General features: G+C 52.7%; 1 protein-coding gene across 7 annotated transcripts in view; it reads left to right on the top strand.

The window, feature by feature from the left end:
- The window catches only part of MPRIP (myosin phosphatase Rho interacting protein), a 75,258-nt gene that overhangs the window by 50,175 nt on the left and 5,542 nt on the right, over window positions 1-19,541 (top strand). For 3 of the 7 annotated variants that reach the window (XM_018089291.3, XM_018089293.3, XM_018089292.3), the window contains exons 13-23: window positions 193-302; window positions 1,249-1,326; window positions 4,567-5,152; window positions 6,044-6,160; window positions 9,096-12,959; window positions 16,165-16,312; window positions 16,891-17,008; window positions 17,509-17,668; window positions 17,777-17,896; window positions 18,389-18,475; window positions 19,149-19,311. In XM_018089291.3, coding sequence (XP_017944780.2) covers window positions 193-302; window positions 1,249-1,326; window positions 4,567-5,152; window positions 6,044-6,160; window positions 9,096-12,959; window positions 16,165-16,312; window positions 16,891-17,008; window positions 17,509-17,668; window positions 17,777-17,896; window positions 18,389-18,475; window positions 19,149-19,311 — 5,551 coding nt within the window. The remainder of the gene's footprint in view (window positions 1-192; window positions 303-1,248; window positions 1,327-4,566; window positions 5,153-6,043; window positions 6,161-9,095; window positions 12,960-16,164; window positions 16,313-16,890; window positions 17,009-17,508; window positions 17,669-17,776; window positions 17,897-18,388; window positions 18,476-19,148; window positions 19,312-19,541) is intronic. The other 4 variants (XM_018067254.3, XM_018067255.3, XM_025894514.2 and 1 more) reach the window with 3 other exon arrangements.

The raw sequence follows: 19,541 nt of genomic DNA, 5'->3' as shown, positions 1-19,541 counted from the left end.
AAATTAGCCTGATTGCTGGGAAACACTAATTCCCACCAGGAGCATGCTGGGGGATGGAGGGGCTGGGTGCGACTGCTGTTTGGCCAGCAATCAGTGGCCCAACACTGGTCTTGGGACTGGGTGCAGAGTGGTTTTGGGACGGTGCTGATGGGTGCAGTCAGCTCCTCTGAGCTGTTCCTCCTCTGTCCCTAGACGAAGGAAGGGGAGTTCACCCTCTCTGCCATGACGTCGGGCATTCGCCGCAACTGGATCCAGACCATCATGAAGCACGTTCGCCCCACCACTGCTCCTGATGTAACAAGGTAAGGGGGGAGTGTAGCAGCCCCTGCAGTTGTGTGGTTTGCTGTGCAGGAGTAACTCTTCCCTCATCCCTTTTTTTTCCTGTTTCTGAGCCTGTCCGTTCCTGGAAGCTGCGGCTCTTTCTCACGTCCCTCTCTCTGGGCTTAATTTGGATACACTTTGTGGGGACGCTGATATGCTGAGTTATTCTTACACGTGCAGATTTCAAAGAGGGTTGAAAATGTGGCTTTAATTTGTGCATAGGAATATGAAACACTGTTTCTATATCAAGGCTCCTTTGGATTCTCACCAGGTATTGTGAAACCACTTGGATTCAGTTGTGCTGGGTTCCCCCTTTCCTCTGGCTACTGTTCAGCATGAGCTGCCCAGCCCCTCCACGGGTCATGGCAGCAGGAGCCCAGGGTTCAATTTAGAAGCTGTTTGGCTCTGATCTATTTTAAACTCCAGCCAGCAAATCGTCTCCCCTCCTCTTTTGATCTTCCAGAAGCTGCCGCAGCTCGTTCCCCTTACGCGTTAGTAACGCCGTTGTCTCCTCCTGTGTCAGTGCCAGAGGAAGGGAGCCCCTGCGTCACAGAGTACCTTCTGTGGGTGCTTGTGGCTGTGGGTACAGGGTGTTTGGTGTCCTCACAGCTGACCCTGCTGGCCACACTCATATGGGCCACCTCTTACAGGCTGCCTGGACATGGCCACACCACTAACTCCATCTCCTGTCCTTACTGTAGCTACAGCGAGCAGGTTTTTGCCAGGTTTGTCCCCAAAGTTCATGGAATGGCTCTTCTCACCCAGTGCTGTTGACCTGGAGATGCTCCAGCCTCTCCTTCCCTATCCCACTTGGCACTCAGCCGCTGTTTCCCAGCCCTGCCCGAGCTCTGGTGGATCTCACGGGGGTCTCGGGGAAGCCGCCTCTCTCCTCACTCCTGTGTATGTTTGATTTCCATGCAATCCCAGGAAAAACTTCTCTTTGAAACTATCCGTGCTGAAGCCCAGGTTGGAAAACTGTGTTCTCTCCTGTATTAACGTTCTGTGGTTTGTATATCTCGTGATTCACTGCATGCTCCTCCTTTTCTGCACCTCGGATGAGAAGTCCTGCAGTTTCCATTTATTTTTCTTTCTTTTCTTCCCCCTCCCTTCCTTTTTTTTTCTTTTTTTTTTTTTCTTTAAATAAAAGCCAGAGAGAAGGGAAGAAGCAACCTGGTCTTGACACTTGATTTCCCCACACTGGTATCTTCCGATGTGACTAGATATGAAGATGAAGACCAAGGAAATTTGAGGGGACCTCTCTACCTTTAAAGAGCCAGATGTATTTATGGTTGCTCACAGGTTACTGCAGCACGATAGTCCTGTGCTCACTGTCTGCACCTGCTCCGAGCCCACACAAAGTGGTTTCACTTGGCTTTCCCTCCTGAGAGGGTCCAAGCGCAGGTCCCGGCTGGGCAGTAACTTGTTACGCTGCACAGACTGTGAATCCATCCTGAGCTGGGAAAAGGGAATTATGTGTGTGCTTCTGTCGTTTCCCACCGAGCTGGTTTTGGATGGGGTGGAGGCTGGCGTGGGTTAGTCACGTTGCTGAGAAGTCCTGTGCTGTGTGTGCAGCAGGGCTGTGTTCACCTGGTGTGGGGTGTCCCAGCGCATCCCACCTGGCTTTGGGATGCCATTACATTCTGCACCCGGGGAGTGGCTTGTGAAGGGGGCTGCTGGAAAGCTGAAGGACAGACTGCCCAGGGCTCATGATGAAGGGTGGCAAACGTTGGCACAGTGTGGCCCGGGTGCAGGAGGGATGTTAGTCCGGGTGCTCAGCGTGCCGGGGGGGCGATGGAGTTCACCCCATCCCCAGGGCCTGTCCCATCCTGCACACTCCTGCAGACCTTTGCCATATGTCATTAACCTGCTGCCATGTCTCCACCGAGCCAAACACACCTTTTCTTGGTTTCTCAAGTCCTAATGACTGTTTATATTGCTGTGTGTGTCAGCACCCAGCATGGGGAGCAGAGGCTGTGCTGCTGCCTGCCCTCAGCAGTGCCCGGCTGTCAGCAGAGACACTCATTACACTCTGCTAACGATGACAGGGCAAATAGAAAATACCCCCAAGAAAGCACTGGATCCATATTTTGCTCACAGCCCTGGTGAGGCTGAGTTCCCCAGTGCTTCCCCAGTTCCCTGCAGCCTTCATGAGCTTCTTGCCACAGTGTGCTCAGCTCGCAGCTTGCACTGCTCCCACACCTACCCCTTTTTATTTTGACCTATAAATAACATTTGGAGGCAAAGACCCCCTCCCTCCCATGTGATGTGAATTAGTTTGTCTGGGATGGAGGAGATGTGAAGTGTTTGAGCAGAATTCATAGCCATGGGGCACTTGCAGGAGATGAAATGAGAAACTTTGGGTCAATCTCCTGAGTCTCTTCACTCCGTTTCCAGCAGCTGTCCCTCCACTCCCTGACACACATCCCATGCCCTTTGGAAAGCAGCAGAGGAGAAATGAGCTTGTGAGAGATGTCACCTCTAGAAATGCTGAGATTCTTTCATGTGGGATTTAAAGCAGCATAATTTCTATGTCCCAACACCATCCGAGGGGCCCCGAGACCCCCATTTTTTTCTAACACTCATCTCCATATTAAGACTCAGTCTCATCCCCGTTTTACTTCTTCAAAATGCAGCTGTAATCACTAACTGACTCCAGATTGAGAGCCTGGCTTTGGAGTTGTGGTTGAGGAGCAGCAATGTTTCATTGTGGTGCCTTTTGGGTTTATTTTATTAGCTGCAAGTGACAGCGCTGAAGAAAGAATTATCTCTGAGCTGGTTTTAGCCTGTAACTGCCAGAGTTTCTCAAAACCCAGCTCTACTGAGCCTGTGGTTTGATGGTGGATGACAGTGCATCGGAAGATACTAGCCTGGGCCCCACGCAGAGCCATCTCTTCTGCTCCATCCTTTGTTTTGGGCATATGCACATCCATGAGGTTGTTGGCTATGGGAGCTGGGGTGTGTTCCCGAGGCGGGAGAAGCTGTGATGCTGCTGCTGCTGCTCCCAGTCATGGTGGTCTTGATGCATGTGGTCCCAGGGCCTGCAGTGAAGGGCCCAGGGAGCTGCTTTCCAGCTCTTCCAGAAAGCTTGTTGAGGATGTGCTTGGAGGCTGGACCCCAGGAGGATGCTGTGGTTGGAGGAAGCAGGGAGAGTCAGGAGTCAGCCCGAGCAGAAGGGCTGTGCTTCAGGAGGCATCTCAGGGGGCTTCAGACAGCAAAGAGGGTTCAGCAAGTGCCCACCACTCCTTTGGGACAGGCTTCCTCCACAAACTTAGCATACTGCTGTTTTCTGTTCTAATTTTGATGTGCATGTTACAAGGCTGGCATGTCCACATTTAATAAGCTAATACTGCATTATGGATTATCTGTAGGTTGGAAACGGTATTGCCTTCCCCTGTTAACTTCCCCTGCTTGAGAAGTATGTCTCCCCCCTCAACCCACCACCCTCTAACTTAGCACTAAAAATCATTCCTTGCTTGAGAAATTGGTGTTTTCAGTGATTTCCACGGTGTGTTGAAGAACTTGCTCTCCTTGCTGCACTGACCCCTGCACATACAGGATGCATCCCGGTGCTGGGGGGGCTGCCCATGAGGCTGGGTGCCCCAGGGGAGGTCTCTACCTTCAGTGCAGATAGTGGCACGGAGAAGTTTTTGACCCACTAGTATTTTTCCAAGCTTGAGGGAAACCTTCCCCTTGTTTCCCAAGACCTCTTGGAGCTGCTCTGTGCTTCCCCATCCCACAGCTCCAAAGCCAGCCTGACTTTGGTGGGATTGGTGGCATCCTCCCTGCAAGCACGTGACTATGGCCCTGTCTACCGGCGGGTGTGCATGGAGCCCCACAACCCGGGTGCAGGAGGAGCTTTCGGAGCCTCTTCCCTTGCTGGCAGCACAGTTTGGGGTCACTGCCTTGGCCACGGGCTGCTGCTGGGTCGTGGTCACTGGCCCTGGTGTGGCTGCTGAGGAGGAGCAAGGTTGGGATCAGCCACTCTCTGGGGGCTCGGGGGTCTCGTGAGCAGCTGGGACTGCTTGCACTGAGGCTTTGCACACCAGCACAACCCCGGGGAAGGGCAGCGGAAGCTCCTGCACCCAAGAGGCGACAGGAGATGGAGGGGCAAAGGGGCACCCACGTGGCATTGGCTTGGGCTTCCAGCAGCCCCTTTCCACCCGGCTCTCCGAGGCATGCATGGGAGCGCCTGGCCATCTCCAGCACCCACTGACACTTTCCTTCACCCTCTCTCTGTCCTCACAGCTCGCTGCCGGAAGAGAAAAGCAAAACAAGCTCTTCCTTCGAGACTGGTCCGAAGCCGAGCGAGAAGCCAGATGCGGAGCAAGCTGAGCTGGACCCGGAGCAGAAGCGGAGCCGTGCTCGGGAACGCCGACGAGAAGGACGGTCCAAGACCTTTGACTGGGCTGAATTTCGCCCCATCCAGCAGGCCCTGGTGCAGGAGCGTGCGAACGCTGCAGACTCCTCCAGTGGCGGCTCAGCCGCCTTCCCCAGGGACACCGGTGCCACCGACGCCGACCCGGGAGAGCTGGAGCGGGAGCGGGCCCGGCGGCGGGAGGAGCGGCGCAAGCGCTTCGAGATGATCGACGCTGTGGACGGGGCAGGGTCGGAAGAGGCACTGAGGATGGAGGTGGACCGGATCCTGCCCGTCCCGGCAGACATCAAACCGCAGAACGTGCACGTGGAGATCGAGCAGCGCTGGCACCAGGTGGAGACCACCCCGCTGCGGGAGGAGAAGCAGATCCCCATCACGCCCCTGCACCTCGCCCACGCCGAGGACCGGGACGAGGGGCTGGCGAAGCAGCACCTGACCACGCTGCTGGAGAAGGAGGTAAAGGGGTGTGTGGGGTGCAGGCTGCCTGCCAAAATGGCCTCCAGGCCACGGTGGTCACTGTAGGAAGTCTGGGATAGGCTTAAAAAAACCTGCATTTATTGCTGCCTTGTAGTAGCAACAAGTAGGGATGCTGTAGGTCCTCTGGGAGCTGGCAAGGCACAGATCCGTGTCCATTCCAGTTCAGCTCATGTTCCCACGGTTGCAGAAAGGGCTGTTCTTACAGCCTGGTACTTCCTTGCCCCCTCCCAGCCAATGCAGCCAAATCTGTGTTGGTTTGTAGCCACTCTGTCTGATGAGATGGGTACAATCGAGGTGTATCAAATAGACCCCAAATTTAAGCTCTCAATCCTGTGTGCCTCTGCAGCTGCAGATTTGTGTTGTCTGCAGCTATAAACTGCCTTGAGTTGTAGCACATGCCACAAAGGTTCCCTTTTTGTGGAGCCTACATCAAACAGTGTTGCAATTTTAGGAAAAGAAAGGAGGAGATTCAGCTCACTTGGAAGAGGTCCATGCCTGGGATAACAAAGATGGTTGTTAGTTGGGATTAAGGTGTATTAGCAGGAATGAAAGGGGTGCAGGCATGGAATAACCAGGAGTATCACCGAGCTGAACCAGGCAGGGATTTGCCGGGGTCGTACCTGGCACGAGCTGGTGCCGTTCATCCTTTGCTGCAGTGAGCTTTAAGAATTACACTAATGCACAATTTAGTTCCTTCAGGGGGGAGGGATTTTTCCTGGCAAAATGAAATCCAGATTCCAGAGCAGAGCAGAGCAGCGGTGCCATCAAAAGCCCTGTTCATTCTGCTCTGTGTCCCCTCCAAGCCGCTTGTTCCTTATGGCTGAGCCCCTGCCCACTCCCTGGACGCTGTCTCTGTTCGTGTCCCTCCAGCTGGAGCAGAAGCAGAAGGAGGCCCTGGAGCTCCTGGAGCAGAACCGGCACCTGCAGGACCAGCTGAAAGTGGCGCTGGGCCGGGAGCAGAGCGCCCGGGAGGGCTACGTGTTGCAGGTAGGAGAGCAGGGAGGAGAGAGATCCACCTTCCTCTGCACCCGAGGGGATCCCTGGTGGGCTCAGTCTGGGGTGTTCCTGGGGACATCCTGGGTGACACAGGGACGTGCACCACTGAGCGGGCTCCGAGAGATTTGACCTTCTTGCAAATGTTGCTAGTTCTGTAGCTTTACCAGAATCATCTGCTGAACAAAACCTCTGATCTGGGATGGGGTAGGAGGTAGCATTACCTATTAGCATTCCCAAGGGAAGACAAAACACAACCGTGGTAGGCAGAGGAACCCTCAGCAAAGTCCACCTCTGATCCATCCCGTACTGTGTTTGCCTCTGCAACAGCTGTCTCCCCCTTTCTGTTCCCCACATGTTCCCCTCAGGAAGTGGGGTGCACACAAGGCTTTCCAAGTATCCTGTAGCCCAACAGTTGCTCCTGGCTGGAGATTTTGTGTGACAGTTACATGGGCAAACACAGTACACTCAGGTGTATCTCCCAGGCATGTTCCCTGCAGCCAGAGTGGGATTTGCATGAGGACAACCTGGTGTTTTAGGTCACTTTGGTGGTTTCTTCTGTTACAAGATGCCTTTCCTCAGCTAAGCCTAGAAATGTGTTTTGGAGGGTCTGGCAGAAGAAACAGGATGGTCCCTTGGGAAGCCTTTCCTCCCGTCCTCCAAACAAAGTGAACTTTTCCCAGCCCTTCCTTTGGGAACATCCATGCCGAGAGGAGCTGTGACACCCACAGGGCAGCTTCTGTCTGCTCTTATGGGTCCACAGTCCTGTTCTGTGGAGGGGCAGCATTTTGGCCTGCTCAAATCTACTTGACCAAACTGGCTGTGGATCAAAGTGCCTCGTGCGTGGCCAAACCCTGCGCTCCCGTGGCAGCAAAACCGGTGTCAACACCAAACTTAAAGTCCTTATTTCTCACAGGAAAATTTCCCCTGAAGAAGTTGCACAGGCAGTGGAGCCAGCCCTGGGAGGGGGACATCCTGCCTTCCTTGCCCATGATCTCCCAGGAGGAGTTATTAATTCATTTATTTCTGGAGTCTCTGAGCTGACAATGCCTGCTTGGAGGAGTTCCACTTTCACTTGGCAGTGCTGGAAGAGTAACTAACTCCCACTTCCCTGGGGCAAAGGCATCCAACCTCCCTTTGCCTGAAGCATGGAAAAAAATCAGGGAATGGGGCTAAAAGCTGGATGCTGAATCCACCATCGGATTGTCTGTGCTTAAGTTGGCCAATATGAGGAGGGGTGGCAAGAAGAGAAGTGTGCAGAGGGGCTGGGCAAATCATTGCTGCCATGAGCAGTGACCCAAACTTGGACCTGGAAGTTGGAGAGGGTTTTTGGAAGGGTTGGAGGATTTTGCCTGCTCCAGTTTAATTGTTCTGGGGATTTCCCTTGTGTTTCCTGGGAGCCAGAGGGATTAAAATCCTATTGTAGAAGGGAGTAACCCCACCAAAATGTGCTGGGGTGGAGGGAGTGGAGTCACTGAGGAAATTCTGCAGCCCCAGACTGCAGGCAAACATCACAGCATTTTTTTTTGGACAAACCCTCAGAATTTCATGTGCCCCCACCTCCATCATGCCTAATTTCAGGGAGGTTCCTACGTTGTCTCTGGTGGGGGGTGATGGAGGAGCCTGACTGCTGCCAGCCCATCCCTCCTGAGCTGCCTGGGGGTCACCAAGCCCAGGGCAGCCACTGACACCCACCCGATGCATGTGCCGTGCACCGAAGCCTCTCCGGCCTCGTGTAACCCCTCTCTTGCTCTGAGCTTCCTTGGGACCCCGACTTTGATTCCTACTGGGAGAAACACTTGGGGGCTCCTGCTCCTCACAAAGGGACTGGAGACAGCGGGTGGGAGGGGCACGTACTAACCTGTCCCAGGCGGATGTTCTTGCATGTTTTTGGTGTAAAGCATGAAATTTAACTTAACATAACTGAGTGTCACATCTGTGGGCTTTCCTTATCAGCAACCAGAGTACAGCAAGGCAGGCCAAATTCCCAGGCTTAACGCTGTGCTTCTCTCGCCTCTTCCTGTCTGTGTTTTTTTTTTTTTTAAGATACATAATTTCTGTCGCCTTTTGCATGACGCTTTCTGTGAGTTTTCTTTTTGCATGCTCCATTGCTTTGGTTTGAATCTCACAAAGGTTGGTTTCTTTCATTTTTACATTCTCATCACACCTTTTCCCTCCCTCCACTTGTCGGGCTTCTTATTTTGTCCTTTGTTGGTTTATTTTATTTTGCAGGTAGAGAAATTAGATCCTCCCTAGCCTTAAGCTTTAGTGTAACAGCATCTCTCTAATGCGTTGAGCAGCCACTCAGTCCTGTTCTGCAGGCACAGAAATGACATCTCCACCCCAGCTGGCCCGTGTCCCTGTGTTTGGGTGGGATGTGATGTCATTTGCTGTCACCTCACTTTCTGTTGTTGCTTTTGGTTGGTAGGACTGTGTTACCTGAACTGTGCACTTTTTGTTTCACAACCAGATGAACAAACCTGCTAAAAAAAAAAAGCAGTTCCTTTCTCCTCCACTTTGTTCCATCCCCTCCTCCTCCTCATCCTTCCCATTTTTCTCTTGTGTGTCTGTCTCTGTTTTACTGCTGGTGTTTCTGTTTCATTGTTTTTTGGTTCTGTTTGAGTTTGGGTTTATTTTTTTTTCCTTTTAGCCTGTTACTGTACAGCTGTTTTGATGTCGTGGTCAGTGTTTTCTGTTACTGGAAAGCAGTTGTTGCTCATTAAAAAAAAAAAAAAAAAAAAAGAAAAAAGTAAAAAAGTTGGTTAAAAAAAATAAATTGTGCCAAGAACAAATCATCCCAATTGGAGCATGTGAGTAGCAGCCAAATCGCTGCAAGGAGCTTTTCCATGGCCTGCCTGGCCAGAGGTGTGACACTCAGAAGGGAAAGCCAGGAGTGTTACTAATCTAGTATTTAATCAATTTTTTTAAGACCGAGGTGGCCGCCTCGCCATCAGGTGCCTGGCAGAGGCTCCACAAAGTCAACCAAGACCTCCAAAGCGAGCTGGAAGCCCAATGCCAGCGTCAAGAGGTGATCAATCAGCAGATTCAGTCGCTGAAGCGCAGCTACGCCGAGGCCAAGGACGTGATCCGGCACCACGAGGCCGAGATTCAGAGCCTGCAGGCGAGGCTCAGTAACGCGGCGGCCGAGCTCTCCATCAAGGAGCAGACCCTGGCCAAGCTCAAGAGCGACCTGAGGAGCGAGAAGGAGAAAGCCAAAGAGCAGCTGGAGGAGTGGCAGCACGGCGAGGCTGCGCTCAGCTCCCAGCTGAAGGCCAGTGAGCAGAAGCTGAAGAGCGTGGAGGCTCTGCTGCTGGAGAAGACCCAGGAGCTGCGGGACCTGGAGATGCAGCAGGCCCTGCAGAGGGACCATCAGAAGGAAGTACAGCGGCTCCAGGACAGGATCACGGACCTCAGCGGGCAGCTGAACACCAGCGAGCAGGCGCGGGTCCTCATGGAGGAGAAGCTGCAGAAGAACTACGAGGCTTTGCTGGAGAGCTGCGAGAGGGAAAAGCAGGTTTTAATACGGAGTCTGAAGGAGGTGGAGGACAAGGCCAACGAGTACGAGAACCAGCTGCAAAACAGCGCGCAGCAAATGGAGATTCTGCAGAAGGAGAAGCTGAGCGCCAAGTTCGAGGGCAGCGAGCTGGTCCACCAGCTGGAGGAGCAGCTGGTGATGAAGGAGGCCAGCATCCAGAAACTCGCTGAGCACATCAAGGAGCTCGAAAGGGAGAGGGATCAGATCAAATGTCGGTTCCACGAGCTCATGAATCAGGTTGCCGAGTCAGATAACGAAGTTGCAAAGCTACAAGCAAAGTTGAAAATGGAAGAGACCAACTACCACAACCTGGAGCAATCGTTGGAGGAGGTGTCGGATCAGTTCCGGGGTGTGCAGGAGGTGCTGAAAGAGAAAGAAGAAGAGCTGAGACATGTCAAGGAAATGCACTTGAGAATTGTGGAGAAGAAAGATCAAGATCTCAGTGAGGCTTTGGTTAAAATGGTTGCTTTAGATAGCAGTTTAGAGGAGACTAAAGTAAAGTTAAAGGCCAAGGAGGAGGCTCTAAAGAAGTTAGCTAGTGTGGGCACAGGTCCATGTGCTGAGGAGGCAGAAGACCTTGGTCCCAGTCTTGAGGCTGACGAAAGTCATCCATCCCAACTGGGGCAGGCTCTGCAAACTCAGGATGTCCTCCCAGCTCTGACTTATGCACTGAAAGAGGAGGAGGATGAGGTTCTTGAGACCAGCCAGAGGCAAGCAGAGGAATTCGGCTCCCCATCCAAAGCTCTAGAGCTCCAGGACCAAGAGTTGGTTCAGAAAGCCTTAGCAAAGCCTGATGTGGGAATCATGGGAGCCAAGAGGCAAAGGATCCGTTTCTCGAGCATCCAGTGCCAAAAATACATCCATCCAGATGGAACAGAGAAAAACTGGACAAGCAGTACCTCTTCAGACACGAGCCAGGACAGATCGCTGTCTGAGGAAAGCATGTCCTCAGAGCCAGCTCTGGGTTACCCCTCGTCAGGGACAAGCGACTCTGAGACTTATCTCTCCATCATCCATTCCCTGGAAACCAAACTGTATATTACAGAGGAAAAACTCAAAGATGTCACCATGAAGCTTGAAAGCCAGCACGGCCATAACCAGGAGACTCTCATCGCCCTCCACCACCAGTGGGCCAGCACGGAGTCCCAGCTGCGGGAACAGCTTCAGACCAGCTTGTCCCAAGTCAGTGCTTTGATCTCACAGCTGGAGAACGAGAGGCAGGAAAAGTTCAAGCTCATAGAAAGTCACGTCAGCGAGCTGGGAGGTTTCCAAATGAAAAACAATCAAGCGCTGACTTGCTTAGAGAAGTGCAGGGAGCAACTAAGAGCCTTGCCCAAATCAGACAAGGAAAAAGAGGGTGATTTGTTCCTTGTTAATCTGTCCAGCATGGAAACCACATTATCAAACGCGATCCAAGCCTTGAGCGGGGCGCCAGTCCCGTTGGAGTATCAGCAGAGTGAAAGCCTTATCACAGAAAGCCCCACTCCAGAAGGAGGGGTTTTGGGAGAAGAGGAGCACGTCTCCAAGGAGCAGCGAGTGGAAGTGTTTGACGCCAGCCAGCTGAGATGGCTTTCTGAGAGGGTGGCATTTGAGGCCTCTCTCATCAACCAAATAGCAGAGTCTTTAAAAAATGCAAACTCTGAGATAGCCCAGCTTCTGAGAGAGATCCAGGGAACAGCTGAGGTGGTTTTGTTGGAGCCGGCAAGTGTTTCTCATACAGCCATCGATTTGGCCGGTGTCCTATCTAAGAAGCTGCTGCTGGAAGGCGAGTTCTGGAGCCAGGTAGAGGAGCTGAGAGCACACTTGAGCACCAGAGACAGAGAAGCTGAGGACAAAACAGAAACAAGTTTGGGGGTTTCCCAGTGTTTTCTCAGTGCTGTAGCAGATGCTACGTTGATCAAGGCAGAACTTGGGTTTGTCGCACAGAAAATGAGAGAATCTTTTCATCAGAGATTAAAAACAATTGAAGAAGACCTCCATAATACCAAAACAGCTCTCCAACAGCACAAATGCATGTTGGAGGAGGTCATCAAAGCCTACAGGACTCCTGAGTTCGACAGAGTTATGCACCAGATTTCTGAAGCACTTGAAATACAAAAAGATGCTTCAGAAAGAGCCCAAATCTCCTGGGATGGGAGTCATGTCCAGATGGTGTCATGCCAGGAATTAGCCAAGGTGGAGGAGACTGGCAGCATGCCAGACCATAGTAGTGGAGCTCTTGTTTCCATTCAGGAAGATCTCGCCCAACAACTAAAGGACAAATCCAATGTTCTGAAGGAGATATCTGTTGCCTTACTCTCTCTGCCTCCCGAGGAGGCAATGAGAGACTGTCAAAAGCTCCTGAAGATATCCCAGAGTCTTTCCTACCATTCGTGCATGGGAGACCTGGAGCGGTATTCCTCTTTGTTAGTCCACGATGCAATTGTTCAGGCTCAGGTTTGTTACGCCGCTTGCAAAGTCCGTCTGGAGCACGAGAGGGAGATGAAGTCCTACAGGGAGTCCCTGCAGAGCATGGACGTGCTGTGCCAGGAGCGTGTGAAGACGGTCTCTCTCCTGCGGGATGAGTACGAAGACTTGCTCAGGAAGCAGCAGGGTGAGTACAGCGAGGTGATCGCCGTGCTGGAAAGGGAGAACGCTGACCTCAAAGCCAAGATGTCCCAGCTGGACAGCCAGCGGAGGCTCCTGGAGGAGGAAGAGCACAAACACAGCAAGAGCTTGAGTGAGCTCCAGGGACGTTACGAGGAGGAGATCCGGAACGTGATAGAGCAGCTCAACAGGACAGAGGATGCTCTGAAGGCCGAGAGGACTGAGGGCCTCAACCAGCTGGATGCCATTGTCCGCGACAAGCAGAACATGGAGCGGTATCACCTGGAGCAGATGCAAACGCTGGAGGAAAAGTTCCAGGCCAAGATCAAGGAGCTGCAGGTCATCCACGGCGAGGAGCTGCAGGCGCTGCAGGAGCACTACAGCCAGAACCTGCAGCACCTGCAGGAGACCCTCGATGAGTACCAGAGGCAGCACCCAGAGGTGTCCCCCGCGGTGGTCCCGGGCGCTGGGGACACCTGGGTGGCCAGCGAGGCGGGTGGCACCGGGCAGGACCCCGGCAGGGACCTGGACTCCATGCACGGCCTGAGGGAACGCATCCAGGAGCTGGAGGCCCAGATGAACGTCATGAGGGACGAGCTGGAGAACAAACATATGGAAGGGAGCGCTTCCACCTTGAGGGAAAAATACCAGAAAGACTTTGAAAACTTAAAGGTTTTGATATGTTTAACACTTTATGCTTTCTGCTGCTGAGTGTACGGGAGGGCACGTGCGGTCCTGGGGTTCGCTTGCTGAACTAAGGGGCATCCCCCAAAAGAGTCAGCGTGCCAAAGCAAGCCCCAAGGTGTTAGACAGGCCTCTGTAAAGCGTGGTATTTCCTTTTCTCCATGCTGGGGTATTCTAAATGCATTGCTGAGGGCTTGGGAGGGTGGATTTTTGGAGGTGGTCTCTGTGTGGAGAGGGAGAGAGTTTCAAAGCAGCTCGATAACATCAAGCTCTCCTTCAGCACGAAGACCACAGTGTTTCTCTCTGTACCTGAGGCATACATTTTGTTTGTGACTTCCCTTTAAAAGCATTCCTCAACTCTGTCTTTCCCAACCTGATCCAATCTCCAGTCTGTCTCTGCTGCCTTCAAAAATGCAGGATGAAATGGAAACTTGATGCTCTCAAAATGTATGTTCCTGGGGAAAGTAGCTGCAAACAGATGCCAAATTCTGTTGCAAAGCAAAGCTCCTCTGCAGGAGGCTGTGAGGACCCTGCTGGTGTTGGACACAGCAGTCATGTACACAACAAACAGTGCACAGTTACGGGACACCCAGGTGAGGTGCAGAGAAACCCACTGGCAGTGAAATGCCACTGTTCAGATTGCCCCACCAGTCAAACTGGCTGTAAAAGTGACCCGAGATGGTCCAGTATCTAAAACAACCTCCTGGGTTTAGTGTTTTGCTTTTCATAGGAGAGCATTCCCAGTTAGGAAGTGAGTTTAGGGTGGTAGAGGACTCCAGCAGCACCAAGAGAGGCTGCCAGGTTGAACAGGAAACTAAAAGGGCAGTGATGCAGAGGCTATGCTGGTGAGGCTTTCATTCAGTGGTTACCCTTCAGAGTCATCAAAAATGTGGGAGAGCTTGCTTCCAGACATGAGATCCAGCACACTGGACTGGGGGTTGTGTGGCTCAGCTCCAGCTGGTTTTAGCCTGGGAAGAGCAGTAGTTCTGCTGCAGCCCATAGGAGTGAGGTGGTGGTGGTCACTGAATGCTCTCTCCTCCCTCTTAACCCTTAGGAAGGAAAACTCCCTCTTGACCCCCCTGGTTAAGGTCAGTGGGACAGATGGGTAACACCCATCCTGTGAGCCAGGCACCAAACAGGGTCACTTGTGTTTGGGGATGTTCTTGGTTTGGAAGAAGCAAAAAACCCATAACCAAAGTGGAGGGTGAAAAGTAACAGTGAGCAATGGCCGTGACCTCCCACCTGTGTTACCGACTTTGCTCTGCCAAAATTTGCGGTTTGCCTGGTGGGATGGAAGCAGCAGCTCTGGGTTAGAAACTTCGTCTGGTCAGAAAGTTAACCAGGTGATTATAAACCTGCCCACATGTGTCCAGAATGGCTTCAGTGTGCTTGATTCTTCTCTTCAGAACCTGATGGAGAATGTAGAATCAGTAACATAAAAGTAACTTTTTAGGCTGGAGAAGAGAAGGCTCCAGGGAGACCTTAGAGCCCCTTAAGTGTCTCCAGGAGAGCTGGGAGAGACATTGGATGAGGGCGTGGAGTGACAGGACAAGGGGGAATGGCTTCCCACTGACAGAGGGCGGGGTTAGATGGGATATTGGGAAGAAATTCTTGGCTGTGAGGCTGGGGAGGCCCTGGCACAGGTTGCCCAGAGAAGCTGTGGCTTTCCCATCCCTGGAAGTGTCCAAGGCCAGGTTGGACGGGGCTTGGAGCAACCTGGGATAATGGAAGGTTATCCCCCATGGCAGGGGATTGGAACCCTGATGAGCTTTAAGATCCCTTCCAACTCAATTCCCAACTATGATTTTATGAGATACCAGTTTGTACGTGTTCAAGTCTCCTGGATTTGTAGCAATGCATTTACAATACATTAAATAGTGAATCTGGAGCCAGACCTATAGAGGAGTGTTCACCTTTTTCCTCTAATATTAGAGGTGTTTCAGGAGTTGGACTCCATGATCCTTGTGGATCCCTTCCAACTCAGCATATTCTGTGATTCTGTGTGCAATGAAGAATCCTGCAGGGCTGCTCTGTGCCACTCCAGTCAGCCAAGTCCAGGCAGGTTCTGGCACTGAGTTAGGAGTTTAAAAAAAAACAGCAAGGCTGAGAAAGTGAAGACTGCCTTGGGATTAAAACTTAAAGGGGAGGGAAAAAACCACTGGAGCTGAAAATCGAGAATGAGGTTGGCAGAGGTTACAGAGCATTTGACAATAAAGGGATGCTGAGGGGTGCATGTTAGTGAAGGTCAGTGGTGTTGGACTGTCCTGGGCAGTTTTGTTGCTGAGGGAGTGAATTTGTCCCCTTTAAATTTCCCATGGGGTCTCTAGGTGACAGTTCTCCCTTCTTCTGAAAAACAGTAGTGCTAATCAAGAAAGAATCCATTGAAATCAGGGAATAAAGCCAGCCTGTGCCATTAAGAAGGAGAAAAGCCTGGTGCAGTGCTTGGTATCAGGTTTGGCCCAAGCTGTCTGATGGGGCTCAGCACCTTGTCCCCAGTGTGTGCCCTTTCTCTGCTCGTGGCTTGGGCCTGCCTGTGGCTTTGCTGGTTCTGCCTCTGTCCTGCAGCCATGTGTCCATCCGGGATCCTGATGTGCTTGGGCTGACAGCTGAGCTGGGAACAGGCTTTTGCATTTGTCTGCTGTACAGGCAGGAGCGGGGTCTGTGCCGGGGGCAGAAGGGCCAGGCTGGAATTCATGATCTCCCCCCTGATTGCTGCTCCTGTGTCCTGGCCAGAGTTCACTCCCAGTAATTCAAATAGCAGGTAACTGCCCCTGCAATGTTTGCAGCAATGCTCGGTTGGGAATTAAAGTCCTGTTCCTGTCACATGTCATCTGCTTCCACCCAGAGGTGGCCACATAAAACTGGGCATTGAAAAGAGAGCAGAAAGGGCATAGAAGGCTTTTTTTTTGGTCGTTTTTTTTGGCATATATTTGCATTCCCCCATTGGGTCTGCCCCCAGACCTACCCTGTGCTCCCCTTTCATCGGAGCTATCTGGGTCAAGCAACTGCAGGAATAAGCCCTGACCTTGCACGGTTCATTCTCCTCCATGGCTGAGGAAGGGGAAGATGCATGATGCACGTACCTGACCATGAGCTGACCTACCTGCTGGCATGTGGCTCCTGGTGGGCTCACCACTGCTGTGACACCAGCCCTGTGCTCCTGGGCCAACCCCTTCCCCTCATCCCATTGCAGGCAACATGTGAAAGGGGCTTTGCAGCCATGGAGGAAACACACCAGAAGAAGATCGAGGACCTGCAGCGGCAGCACCAGCGGGAGCTGGAGAAGCTGCGGGAGGAGAAGGATCGCCTGCTGGCAGAGGAGACAGCTGCCACCATTTCAGGTACAGGGACACATCAGAGGGTCCCTTGTGGCAGCTCTGTGTTGATGGGGACATAGGGATGATGTTTCCTCCATGGAGGAGCAGAGCAGGGATGAGATGAGGGCTGGATGGGGAGCAAAGGGAGATGGGAAAGGGCTGGTGGGAGGGATGTTTTGGATGGAGGCCCATCTCCTGGTCCTTATCCAGGTTTGGTGCCCATCTTCTTGGCTGTTGCGTGGTCTGATCTGTTTTCCATTCCAACTCAGAAAGGCATTAGTCATTCCTGTGGTTAATTTATTGACAATTCCACACTGAATTCATTCTTCAGTGCCCCGGGGATTGTTAAAACGCTGGAGCTTGGGGTCTCTGCATTAGGAGTCCCACAGTCCAGGAAACAATGTGCGAATTGGACAGTCATTTGAACTTGATGAAAAAATGGGATTTGCAGAACCCTGAATACAGACTGAAGGGGCTGTGATGCAGTGGGAGCTTTGCTGGGATCATTCAGGTTTTTGTTCCTTTAAAAAACAAATAAGAACTCAAAAAACCTTCCCATGAGTGGAGGGTGCTGGGTGCTAACTCTGTGCTGTCCCACGCAGCCATCGAAGCCATGAAGAACGCACACCGGGAGGAGCTGGAGCGAGAGCTGGAGAAGTCCCAGCGCTCCCAGATCAGCAGCGTCAACGCCGACATCGAGGCCCTCCGAAGGCAATACCTGTAAGACCATCATCATCCTCAGTCTGTCACTGTCTTGTGGGGAGACTCTTCTCTCCCCTTTGATTTTGGCAATGATTGGGGCACACCTGCCATTGCAGGGGCCTCTTCCTTCCCAGCCCAGCTGCACCCACCGGAACCTCCTGGTTGCCCATAATCTTTCAGTCCTCAGATCAATGTTCCCACATTACCCAAATTCAGCTGCTTTGTGGTCACCAGAAGTAGCAGATGTGCAGCCACGGTGCTGCTTTTCACGCAGCTGCAGTGGAAGGGTCGTTCAGGCAGATGTAACAGGCAAGGAGGAGGTGCTGAGCTTTCCGTACCAGGGTTGTTCTCCCAGCTGGGACAGAGAAGGGTTGACTCGCTCCGGGCTCCCAAAGAGAGTATGCAGTCCTCATCCTCGGTGCTCAGATCCCTGTTGGGTTGTCCTGGGATGCTGAAGGAAGAGTGGGCATGGGGGGGTTTGTATTTGGAGAGGACACTACCCAGCGTGTGTTCCGCAGGGAGGAGCTGCAGTCGGTGCAGCGGGAGCTGGAGGTGCTTTCGGAGCAGTATTCACAGAAGTGTTTGGAGAATGCCCACCTGGCGCAGGCGCTGGAGGCTGAGAGGCAGGCCCTCCGCCAGTGCCAGCGGGAGAACCAGGAGCTCAACGCTCACAACCAGGTGAGGGTCCCTGCCGTGCCCGGGGCAGCCAGCACGGGTGATGTTGGGCTCTGCTCCGAGCAGTGGCCGTGCTCCCCCTTCCCACAACGGCTCTCCTCCTTTTCCCAGGAGCTGAATAATCGCCTGGCTGAAGAGATCACACAACTGAGGAGCCTGCTGATGGGGGAGGGCGGGGGAGAGGCTGCTGGGTCGCCTCTCACGCAGGGCAAGGACGCCTACGAGCTGGAGGTGAGCTCTGCCACGGCCGTGCCGAGGGGAACGTGGGTGGGCACATGTGCTGTGGCCCCTGGGAGCCATCCCATGGCACTGTGTCATAGCCATCTGTCCCTCTGACATCAGGTCTGCGTGGCTGGTCAGCACTGTGCATGGTGGGCTGCAATGGGACCAGGAGATTTTCGGGTCCTGATCTTCCCTCCTCACTGTGTCAAGTCAGACACTTGCTCTTCCTTCTCCAGTCTCTGCTTGTCCCCGGGGTCCAGTCCATGCAGAGCAGTGGGGATGAACTGAGGGCTGTGCAGGGACCACATCAGTGGTGCAAGCTTGGCCAAGTTCCCAGGAGATTCAGGAGGAATTTTCTTGCATCAGAAGAAGGGTGAACCAGAGGCTTTGTGGGGCTGAGCCTCCAACCCTGGCTCAGTTGTCACTGGGCACAGTGGGCAAGCATCTCGGGATCAAACTGCATTTGCTTGGGTGGAAAACATGCTGGGTTTGTTCCCACAGGTCCTGCTGCGGGTCAAAGAGTCTGAAATCCAGTACCTGAAGCAGGAGATCAGCTCCCTCAAAGACGAGCTGCAGACAGCACTGAGGGTAATGCCAGGGATGGTTCTGCAAGTCCTCTTTCTGTGCTCTGCTTCTGCATGTGTGTGTGTATGCGCTCTTAGGTTTCAGCCCACTTATACCCAGATTTGAAACAATATTCAGTTTTTCCCCTGAATGGAATTCAATACCCATTTTCCTGTCATCAGTAGAGCACTCCACTGTGACTGTATCAATTTAGGACTTATTCCACAAAGGAGACAGTGTGGGAAAACATCCCCTTTAGTGTGATTTCCCCATTTTCTGTCACATCAAATCAGACTTAAATGGCAAAAATAATCAGCGTTAAGAGATCTGCCCAGCCTCACAGCAGTGGATCTGGTTTGTTCTGGACAAGCCAAGGCCATTTCTGGGAATTCTGCTTGAATTCTGTGTGTTGGCTAAAATCAAAAGCCACAAACAATCCTGTAGCTGAGGGGCTGCCTGCACGGGCAGCACTGTGTGCTCGCCGTTGGCTCACAGCTTTCCGCCTGTCTCAAATCCCGTAGTCCCGTAACGCTGTTGGAAGCAGCTTCGAGGGTGTGTGTTGCCCCAGCCAAGCATTTCTCCTGCTGCCGGCTCTTCTTCCGTTGGCATTTGCCAAGCTCCTCTTCAGTGCATCCACAAACCCCTCGGCTCCAGCTGTCTGTCTGGCTCCATCGGGTTGTTCTTGTTCCCTTGCCAGGATAAGAAATACGCCAGCGACAAGTACAAAGACATCTACACGGAGCTGAGCATCGTGAAGGCCAAGGCAGACTGTGATATCAGCAGGTTGAAAGAGCAGCTGAAAGCAGCCACAGAAGCTCAGGGAGAGAAATCCCCTGTGAACACCACTGTATCAGGATATGGTCAGTCCTCCTCCAGCAGCTCTAAGTAGTCCTGGGTGTCCCGAGCTAACACGTGCATCCGGGCCTGAGTGTAGGACTTGGCCTTCCAGCCCACAGATGGGAAGCTGATGGGCTTTGAAGGCCTTTTGGCATTTTGCATCAGGAAAACCTCGTGATGCAGGGGGGCAGAGACCCTCAAAAGCTCCCTCTGCCTTTAGGGCAGTGCTGCTTGAGCCGGGCTCATCAGGACA

The sequence above is a fragment of the Manacus vitellinus genome, unplaced genomic scaffold (genome assembly GCF_001715985.3).
Source record: "Manacus vitellinus isolate BGI_N305 unplaced genomic scaffold, ASM171598v3 scaffold_12_pilon, whole genome shotgun sequence".
NCBI lineage: Eukaryota > Metazoa > Chordata > Aves > Passeriformes > Pipridae > Manacus > Manacus vitellinus.
Note: the sequence above shows the minus strand (reverse complement) of the source record. Positions and strands in the feature narration are given on the sequence as shown.